General features: G+C 41.2%; 3 protein-coding genes across 3 annotated transcripts; 2 read left to right on the forward strand and 1 right to left on the reverse strand.

Annotated features, from left to right (window-relative positions):
* The first annotated feature begins 4,232 nt into the window (after positions 1-4,232).
* On the forward strand, positions 4,233-6,803 carry LOC106401035 (F-box protein 7). The gene is made up of 10 exons (XM_013841452.3): positions 4,233-4,469; positions 4,814-4,897; positions 4,965-5,077; positions 5,169-5,382; positions 5,517-5,590; positions 5,681-5,734; positions 5,825-5,932; positions 6,021-6,079; positions 6,234-6,444; positions 6,540-6,803. Exons 1-10 carry the CDS (start codon positions 4,460-4,462, stop codon positions 6,597-6,599), a joined length of 987 nt encoding a protein of 328 aa, XP_013696906.1. The 5' UTR covers positions 4,233-4,459; the 3' UTR covers positions 6,600-6,803.
* On the reverse strand, positions 6,629-7,241 carry LOC106401037 (acetyltransferase At1g77540-like). The gene is made up of 2 exons (XM_013841454.2): positions 6,991-7,241; positions 6,629-6,913 (listed from the first exon to the last, which is right to left on the reverse strand). Exons 1-2 carry the CDS (start codon positions 7,231-7,233, stop codon positions 6,833-6,835), a joined length of 324 nt encoding a protein of 107 aa, XP_013696908.2. The 5' UTR covers positions 7,234-7,241; the 3' UTR covers positions 6,629-6,832.
* Positions 7,242-7,466: 225 nt separating this feature from the next.
* On the forward strand, positions 7,467-8,974 carry LOC106347386 (BTB/POZ domain-containing protein At1g21780). The gene is made up of 4 exons (XM_013786915.3): positions 7,467-7,694; positions 7,776-7,921; positions 7,999-8,114; positions 8,186-8,974. Exons 1-4 carry the CDS (start codon positions 7,582-7,584, stop codon positions 8,789-8,791), a joined length of 981 nt encoding a protein of 326 aa, XP_013642369.2. The 5' UTR covers positions 7,467-7,581; the 3' UTR covers positions 8,792-8,974.
* The last annotated feature ends 1,407 nt before the right edge of the window (positions 8,975-10,381 follow it).

The raw sequence follows: 10,381 nt of genomic DNA on the forward strand, positions 1-10,381 counted from the left end.
GATCCACGACGACGAAGATGGAGTCGTGGCCCTTTTGAGTTCGTGGCAAACCCAGAACAAAATCTATACTGACATCTGTCCAAGGTTGTGTGGGAATCGGTAACGGAAGATATAAGCCCGCATTGGAAGCTTTACCTTTGGCAAGTTGACAAATCGCGCATCGCTCCACAAACCTCTCAATATCACGTCGCATAGATGGCCAGAAATAAGATGTAGTTGCAAGCTGGAGCGTCCTGTCACGACCTATGTGACCCTCATTATGTAGCTCTTGCACGAACTTCAGACGCAAGCTACTCGCTGGGACGCAAAGTCGCAGACCTTTGAAGAGGAACCCATCTTGGAGCGTGTAGTCCGTAGAGATGCCGGTCGTAGCGTCGTCAAACAAACGTTTAAAGAAGCTATCTTGTGTATATAAATCAGCTAAAAAAGCAAAACCCGGAACCGTAGCGTGGATTGATGTGAGAAGGCTGTGTCTACGGCTCAAAGCATCAACCACACGGTTCGTCTTGCCCGACTGATGGCGAATAGAGAACGTGAATTGTTGCAAATAGGCAATCCAAGATGCATGGCGTGATGATACCTTTGCCTGGCTATCAAGATGATGCAAGCATCATGATCCGTAAAAGGAATAAAGTCGCGGTGTACAAGGTAATGACGCCAATGTTTGATCGCTTGAACAATTGCATAAAATTTCACGTCGTATGTACTATAACGAGAACGTGTACCCGCCAGTTTCTCGCTATAGAAAGCAATCGGATGCCCTTGTTGGCTAAGGACGGCCCCAATACCTAGATTCGACGCATCACTATGAAGCTCAAAGGTTGCTGAGAAGTCCGGTAGTATGAGAATTGGTGCGGTCGTGAGTTTGGTTTTGATGAGTTCGAACGCAGCTGTTGCCTCGAGGGTCCAGTGAAACTTACCCTCCTTCATACAACTCGTTATCGGTGCCATGATGGAGCTAAAGTGATTCACAAAACGACTATAAAAGAGGCAAGCCCATGAAAACTCCGGACTGCAGAAACCGTCGTGGGGATAGGTCAGGAACGGACGGCTTTGACTTTAGTGTGATCCATTGATAAGCCCGCGGTGGAAACTACGTACCCCAAGAAAAGGACCTCTGCAACACCGAATTCACACTTTTGTTGGGCGCCAAATAACTTCTCCATGCGCAGAACTTGCAACACTTCGCGAATATGGGCTACATGCTCGGTGATGCAGGAACTAAAGATCAATATGTCATCGAAATAGATGACAACAAATTTACCAATGAAAGGCCGCAACGCTTGGTTCATAATGCGCATGAAAGTGCTAGGAGCATTTGACAATCCGAACGGCATTACAAGCCACTCGAACAATCCTTCACGCGTTTTGAAAGCTGTCTTCCATTCATCCCCGGGTCTAATCCGTATTTGATGGTAACCGCTCTTGAGATAAATCTTAGAAAATATTGACGCACGCCCAATTTGATCTAATAAGTCATCAAGACGGGGAATTGGAAAACGATATCGCACCGTGATTTTATTGATGGCTCGGCTGTCCACACACATACGCCAGATACCATCTTTTTTGGGATGAGAAGTGCCGGCACAGCGCATGGCGACATGCTCTCGCGGATATGGCCTTTTCACAGGAGATCTTCGACCTGGCGCCGGAGCTCCTCATGCTCGTCGGGGATCATACGGTAATGTGGCCGGTTAGGTAAGGTAGCTCCTGGAACGAGGTCGATACGGTGTTGTATCGTAGCGGAGGTAAGCCCGTCGGAAGATCTTTTGGAAAGACATCCCGAAACTCTTCCAGAACCGTGATGATAATATCTTTATGAACCTTCGGAGAGGGAAGGTGAGTCATAGGTGACTGTATTAATGCAAACATTCGACTTTCTGTTTTCAATTCAGATCATAATATCTGATAAGAACAGATCAATGATACCCGCTTTGATGGAGGTGTAGGAACAACTGGTGTAGTAGGGATTGGTAGCATTGGTTCTTTCGATGGAAGAAGTAGTATCTTATGTGTGTCCCATGTGAACTGATAGGTATTATCGGTACCATAATGAATGATATTCCGATCGTATTCCCATGGACGTCCCAACAAGAGGTGGCTTATGTCCATTGCTGCAATATCACAATAGATCCGATCTTTGTAATAAGGACCGATCGAAAAAGAGACTAGGGCACACTGGGTGATCCTCACCGTGGTATCTTCATGAAGCCATCCTAGAGAATAGGGTGCCAGGTGTGTTTCCCGTGCGATACCTAGTTTGTCGACTGCGTATTCGGAAATAACGTTTTTGCTACTTCCAGAATCAATCACAAAGCTGCAAACACGATCCTTTATGGTGCAAGTAGAGCGAAAGATATTCGTACGAAGCCACTTTTCATCATGTTTACATGGTGTGAGGCATGTCTGACGGAGCACAAGTATGCGTCCAGTATCACCGGTGGTGGGATGGATGATATCATCGTCTTGGTCGCCTTCTTCTTGGGAGTCATAAACTTCTGGTTCGCCGAGTGTCTCTTCAAGCAGGAGTCCACGGCGGTTAGCATGCGGGCAAGCCGTCTGTCGGTGGCCTTGTTCACCGTAGGAATAGCAACGGAGGGCGTTGGGTCGCGTAGACCGACGTACTGTCTGCTCGTCCTGGATGACTGGTTTGGTTGCAGAAGATGCGGCTTCAACGTTTTCTTTTGACGATGATGTATTGCTCGATGGTTGCTCTTGTGTCTATGATCGGATTTCCGATTGAGACCAAGAAGACGAACGTGATTGTTGTTCAAACGACGCTGCACGCCTAAGAGCTTCCCCAATTGTCGAAGTATCAAATTGTGCCATGGCTGTCTGTAGTTGCGACCGGAGACCACCAATGAAGCGAGACACCAGTTGAACTTGACTATCATTAATTTCGTTACGCGTTAGTAACAAAGAGAATTCTTCAGCGTACTAATCGACACTGCGATTGCCATGTCGAAGGTTTTGTAAACGCGTATACATGGTTCTCTCGTAGTTGTGTGGTAGGAAGGTCTGTCGTAGATGTTTCGTAAGCTTCTCCCACGACTGGATAGGTGCTTTCCCGGTGCGAGAGCGCGTTGATTTCAGTTGCTTCCACCATGTAGCGGCATGACTGCGGAACCGGGTTGCGACGAGTGGTACACGCCGAGCTGGAGGTACTTGTTTAAATTCAAGTATTTCTTCGACTGATATCAACCAGTCAATGAGATCATCACCCGTAGGCCGCCGTGAAACTCCGGTATATCCACGCGGAAACTTTTTTCCCAGTGGTTGCCATAGTTATCCCGTTTTCGCAGATCCTCAAGGAAGACTTGTTGATGTTGATCATCTTCATCGTCCTCGATGGCGTATTGATGCTGGTTTCTCTGGCGCCGGTCTTGTGGTGGTGGAGGGAGAAATTGCTGGTGCGGGTGGAGTTGGTGTTGAGGTGGAGCTCGTTGATGGTGTCCTGGTCGTGGTGGTGGAAGCTGTTGTTGTTGCTGGGGGTGCTGAGGCGGAGGAAGGTGTTGTTGAACCGGTGGTAATGGAGCTTGAACCCCGTGCTGGCCTTGATGTTCCATGCGCGGTGTTAGAGCTACCGTTAAAGCGTCCAGACGAGCTGCTAACATCTCGCCTAGTTGCTGGATGGAAGTTTGAGTTGCTGTTGAGTTACGGTAGAGGTGACGGAGACGAAGCTGGTTGTGGACGGAAAAGGAACCGTCGGAGATGGAGGTGACGAGACGACAAGAAGAGCGTGTTCTAGCCCTGGTGAAGAAACCTGTCAAAGATAATGTGTTCGACATTTTTTTTTTCTTAGTATTAAAATGTGTTTCTTTTTTTAATTAGGGTTTGATTACTAGTAATGGCAAAATAGTAAATTTCTATGTTTCAAAAGTTAGTGTAGTAATTTTAAAATTATACTATGAGTTAATCTAGTCATTTTATGATTAATTAGAGTCATTTAAAATAATTTCTCTTTAAATAATTACAAAAACACATCGGTTTTTCGGTTCGGTTCGATAAAATCGAACCGAACCGAACCATTCAGGTTAGGAAAATCTTCAACCGAATAGATTGAAATAGACTTTGGTTCGGTTTGAATCGATTTGGGTTCGGTTTGAATCGATTTCGATTCGGTTGGTTCGGTTTAACTCGGTTCGGTTCGAATATTTTGCCCACCCCTAGTAGCAACCACACATCTTTTAGGAACCATGATAAACCACCAAAGAGAAACAGCTAACCATACCACTTTGGTTCAAACATAGTACTATATAAAAAACCTACCTTGAAACGTCGGTTTCCATGTGAATAATGTGAGCCTTCTTCGAGACAACACAAAAATAAAAATAAGTCTCTGGTCTTAATCTTATCGTCCTGTTTCTTATTTTTTCGGTAACAGAGGATCGCGGCTACGAAACCGCTCTCGAATTCGTTTTTTCATTCGGAACATCACCCAATTCTCTAGCAATTTCCCATGACTTCAGGTATTTCAGTTTCAGATTTAAGTTTTGAATCGTATCGTCTTGGCCCCACACGGATCAATATATGATCTATCGAGAACACGGGTGGTCTCTGTTTTGCGATTTGATAAATTGGAGCTGACTCTGAATGGATATCTTCTTTATAGATTTTAATATATCGCTCAAACTCATCGTGTTGATTTGCATAATAAACACAGCTTTTGCGCGGAATGAAAAAAAAAAAGAATGCTTAGTAATTGATCTAAAATATAGTCTCGTGAAATGTGTTTGTTTTAAGTGCAAAAATTGAGAAAAAGAAAGAGTTTTTGATCTAACTTATTATTGATTCTGTTGTTTTGATTTAACAGATGCTCTCAACATACCATCCGAGCTTGAATCTGCGTTACGGCTCAGGACTGTACAATACTTTATCACAAAGAGGCCTTGGCTTGGTACTACTAATCTTTACTCATTTAGCACCAGTGTGATTTTTACGCTTTCCTCTTTCTTTTGTTTCAGATCTCTATGGAGTCCATGTAAGGCCCGTGGCACCATTCGGAAGCACAAGCAGTAAACCACAGTTCGATCCAGCATTGATCCATCGTTCCTTGCCTGATGAGCTTCTTTTCGAGGTTGGAGCCTTCCCCTATCTGTTCTTTTTAGCTGCTGAAGTTGGCTCATGGATATATATATATATATATATATGTTGTTACTTTTTTGTAGGTGTTTGCTCGGATGTTGCCTTATGACCTTGGCAGAGCAGCTTGTGTCTGCAGAAAGTGGAGGTACACTGTTCGCAACCCTGTCTTCTGGCGTAACGCGTGCTTGAAAGCTTGGCAGACTGCTGGAGTTATCGAAAACTATAGGATCTTGCAGTCTAAATACGATGGATCATGGAGGAAAATGTGGCTTCTTAGATCCAGAGTTCGTACTGATGGTAATCTTTCTTTTGTATACGGTCCTTGATTAACATCATCAACTCTTGCTATATATCTTTCTTCAGTAAACTTGCCTTATTCCGGATACTACCATTTCTCAAAGACTTTTGGCTTGTATCTTCTTAATTCTCAGGTATTTATGTGAGTAGAAACACTTACATTCGAGCTGGAATTGCTGAGTGGAAGATTACAAATCCAGTTCACATTGTAAAGTCTTTGTCTTTTCTCTTGTACTTGCATCTTGTCCCCCCCCCCCCATACAGACCCATCTAATGAATAGCATCTTCTTTTTGGCAGGTATGTTACTTCCGCTACATAAGATTCTACCCTTCTGGCAGGTTTCTTTACAAGGTTTGTACACTTCAATCCAAGTAGATAGATATATAAACGTCATCTACTTTGATAATTTACATTGTTTTTTTCTTTTTTTGGTTACTCCAGAACTCTTCGCAGAAGTTGAAGGATGTTGCCAAATACATGATCTTTAAGTCTTCTAAAGCAGACGGTCTTTACAGAGGCACTTACACATTGTCAATGACAGATGACAAGGTCAGCTGCCTCTTAACTGTGTATTGGATTGGTATATCAACAACATTAATTCTTCCATCTCCTGAAAACAGTTAATTTTTTTTGGCAGATCGAAGCAGCTGTTCTGTATCCAGGGACGCGCCCTACTGTCTTAAGGATCCGTTTAAGGTATTACAATCCTTCAAAATGTCAGGATAGAGAAAGTTCCATTTTAGTAGTAGTATAAGAAGCTTGGTTTGCTATGGGAACATAGAATTCATTTGGAAGGATTATTGCTTGAACTTTTGATCTTAGTGTTCTGTTTTTGGGGTGTGATGTATAGGTTAAGAGGAACGGCGATTGGAGCGAATAACAGGATGGATTTGCTGTCACTAGTGACGAGTGGTGTGAACGACGAGGAAGGAAGTAGCACAGAAGAGGACATTCTTGGGGTAGTTGAGAATTGGAGAGACGACGAGACTCACAATCCGGATATACCTGCCGTCTCACACAAGAGGGGTATGACTCCCTTCGTCTTCGTCCCGTTCGAAGAGGCAAGTAACAAAAAGATTGCTTTATATATCCCTTTGTTGGTTTCAAGTCTATAGCTAATTTGATATGAATCTGTTTTTTTCTTTTTGTGATTCAGGTTGAACAATCGGTCTTGAACTTACCTCCAGAGAAAATGGATTACTTTGTCACCGGCTAGAGTGACACATCAACCAACGCCTATCTCAATGTACAAAGAACATAATATATCAATGTAGAATATAATGTTTGCATGTTTTGCTTGATTATTATGACAACAACATTACTAGTGTCTCTGTTTGTTGGTGTTACACGCCAAATGTTGACATTTTGTTGTTTACATAAACATGAAAGAAGGCTTAATAATGTAATGTTTTATGTTTTATTCACCAAACGCAAAGCAAGAGAGCCTGATCAGATGCTAGATTTGAGGATCTTGGACTCCTCTGTGTAAACCAGATGCTTCCAAGACGGGTTTCGGGGAAGAAACGTTTCCTGCCAAGAAGACGAGACTTTCATCATAAGATTAAAAAAACGGTATACGAATCGCAAAGGAGGAAGAATCAACTTACGGAAACGTAGGAGCAAGTGGGGACGATGGAGAAGGAGCGAGAGGAGGCGTGTTCGAAGGCAGCGACGCAGAGATGCGAAGCCAAACCCAATCCTCCTTTTGAAGACGGCACGTAAGTTCGAACCAAGTCCATGAAGGTCCCGTTGTTCTTCATCTTGTACTCAATGAAAGCTTCGTGATCCTCCGTCTCGAATCTATGTCTCCCTTCGTTCCACACAATCTTCGGTTTATTCTCCGTCGCCATTTCTGAACTTTCTCATTTCCATTCCCGACCACGAGTGAGTTGTTTGTTTTATCTTGTCTTTACTAAACCGGAACAAACCGGTTCAATGTTAAAAAAAAAAAGAAAACCCGACATCCGACGAAGAGTGAGTGTGATTCTCGTTGTTTCATCTCGTCTTTACTAAACCGGAACGAACCGGGTAAATGATTAAAAACAAAAAACCTGCCCATCTCCGTACACGTGGCGGACGATGAAGGCTGTTGTGTCTGTGTGTTAGTTGCTTGCTTGGGTCGTGTCATCTGGCGTGAAGTAAAGCGTTTTCCAGAGAAAAGCAAGTCAAAAAGAATCTTTGAGTTCAGAGAGAAGTGGATGGGGGACACGAAGGTGGAGACAATCTCGAGGTTAGCACAATGGCGGATTGAAAACTTTGGACCTTGCTCTTTCAAAAAGTCCGATCCTTTCAAAGTTGGAATCTGGAATTGGTAAAATCTAAGTTTTTGATTTTTTTTTTTTTTTTTTTATAATTCTGTTTGATTGATTCATGTGTTCTTGGATTGATGAAGGCATCTGTCTATAGAGAGGAATCGTTACCTATCCGTTAGGCTCTTCCCAGAACTCTCTCGTGTGTCCAAGGAACAACCTCCTATTGCTAAATTTGTTCTTCGTGTCTCCAACGTTGGCCCTAACCGTAGGCTATACATCTCTCCTGGTATATCCACTGTTTGTTGTTTTTGTCTATTTAACTTGTGCTGTGGTGGTTGAAGTTAAATTAGTTGACTATTGTAGTCTATGAGAAGCTGCTGCGTACGACTGATGATTGTGTGTGGCATGTGGACTCAAGCTTCCACGGTCGGTTCACCATTGATGTCGAGTTCCTTGATCTCAAAATCTGCCCTCTGAATGTAAGTTTTTCAGATTTTTCTTTTAATTAAGATGCAAATTTCGCCAACTCTCTAGCGTTTAATTTATACAGGGTGGTGAAGCTTCTCCTGTTTGGCCAACGGATACAACAATGCAATCAATCTCAACTCAAACCACTCTCAAATGCCTATCCCGTATGCTAGAAGAAAACATCCTCTCCGATGTAACCATCCACACATCCGGCGGGACCCTTTCCGCTCACAAAGCCATCCTCTCGGCCAGCTCAAACGTCTTCAAAAGCATGTTCCATCACGACCTCAAGGAGAAAGAGTCCTCCACCATCCACATCGACGACATGTCTAGAGAGTCTTGCATGGCGCTCCTCAGCTACCTCTACGGTAACATAACGCAAGAAGACTTCTGGAAACACAGGCTCGCGCTTCTAGGAGCAGCGAACAAGTACGATATCACTGATCTGAAAGCGGCCTGCGAGGAGAGCCTGATGGAAGATATAAACTCCGGGAACGTGCTGGAGAGGCTGCAAGAGGCTTGGCTTTATCAGCTGGAGAAGCTGAAGAAAGGGTGTTTGATGTATTTGTTTGATTTCGGCAAGATTTATGATGTCAGAGAGGAGATCAGCGGTTTCTTCAGGCAAGCTGATCGTGAACTGATGCTGGAGATGTTCCAGGAGGTGTTGTCGGTTTGGAAACCGGTTTGAGAAATAACATTATACTTTGAAACATTGGTTTCAAAATGTTCGAGTTTGATGATTGGTGTTTTGTGTCTATAAATATAATCATATGATATCTTGTTTTCTTGTGTTGTGTCTGTAACAACTAACAAAAGAACACACTTGATTTTTTTGTTGTAATCTTGTATAGCATGAGCAGGTTTGCCTCTAGATCTCCGAGCCTAGGTAGTTGTAATTGAACCCGAACCAATATAAATCTATGCACCTGCTCTGAGATACAAAAATATGTGAAGAATCAGTGGTGTTTTGGATTTTGGATATTTTATCTGAATTTGATCCCAACTCAAAACTGAAATAGCTCGAAAAACTCAATTCTAAATTCTAAATTAGTTGAAATGAATATATCAAATACTTATATTTATGTTTACTTTTAGAGAAAATGATTAGGATAGCACTAAAAAAAGTTTTTGTCACAAATATAGCTTCTAAAAAAAATGACCAAAATAGCACTTAATGTTTTATCAAAAGAGATAAATATACACTTATACCCCATTGGTAAATTAATTTAGACATTAGAGTTTAGAGTTAAGGGGTGGGGTTTAGGATTTAGGGTTTAGGGTTTAGGGTTTAGGGTTTAGAGTTTAGGGGTGGGGTTTAGGGTTTAGGGTTTAGAGTTAAGGGGTGGAGTTTAGGATTTAGGGTTTAGGATTTAGGGTTTAGAGTTTAGGGTTTAGGGTTTAGAGTTGGGGAGTGGGGTTTTGGGATAAGATTTTAAATTTTAAAAAATAAAAAAAAATTAAATTTTTCAAAAGATAAAATGCTATTTTGGTCATTTTAGTTTTAAGGGTTATTTTTGTGACATAAACTTAGAAATGTGCTATTTTAGAGATTTGCCCTTATTTTTATCCGAAATGAACCAAAATATTATTTATGGAACCCAAAATAGATGAAAGATAGATTGTAGACAGAATTATAAAATCTATCCAAACCTGAAATAATGTTTAACCGAACCTATATAAAACTTGAATGAAATTTATGAAGTTAGAATCCAAAAATCTGAAATATTCAATAAAAAATCTAATAAGACGTTAGAGCAACCTCAACGGTATAGATAACCATTTGAGGTTCTGAATGCTAAAATATTATCATTTTTCTAATTATACTAGGGCCACGCTTCGCACGGAATTACTAAAATTCTCTACATATTAATTGAGAAACATTTGAAAAGATGTAACCTCAATTTTGTAATAATTAAAAAAGATCCCTTGTTTATTTGTCAATCAATTAGGTAGTTAATTAATCCTACGTATCATCTTCACATTGAAATTGAAAAACATGTTGGTCCAATTCGATTTTTATATCTCACTAGAAATATTTAATACCAACTATATGATGTCATATGATATTAACTAAACCAAGGTGACTATTTATTATATATTATTTTCTTAAATAAAACCTACAGAATTAGCTAATGTGATTATGATATATATTAATTAATGATTTTAAAAAATAAAGATTTGCTAATAATATGTATGCTTTCTATCATTTTTGTTTAATTCTTTACTATTAAAATAAATTACACAATTACATTAATCATATATTAAAAATTTAGATTTT

The sequence above is a fragment of the Brassica napus genome, chromosome C5, assembly GCF_020379485.1.
Source record: "Brassica napus cultivar Da-Ae chromosome C5, Da-Ae, whole genome shotgun sequence".
Taxonomy (NCBI): Eukaryota; Viridiplantae; Streptophyta; class Magnoliopsida; order Brassicales; family Brassicaceae; genus Brassica; species Brassica napus.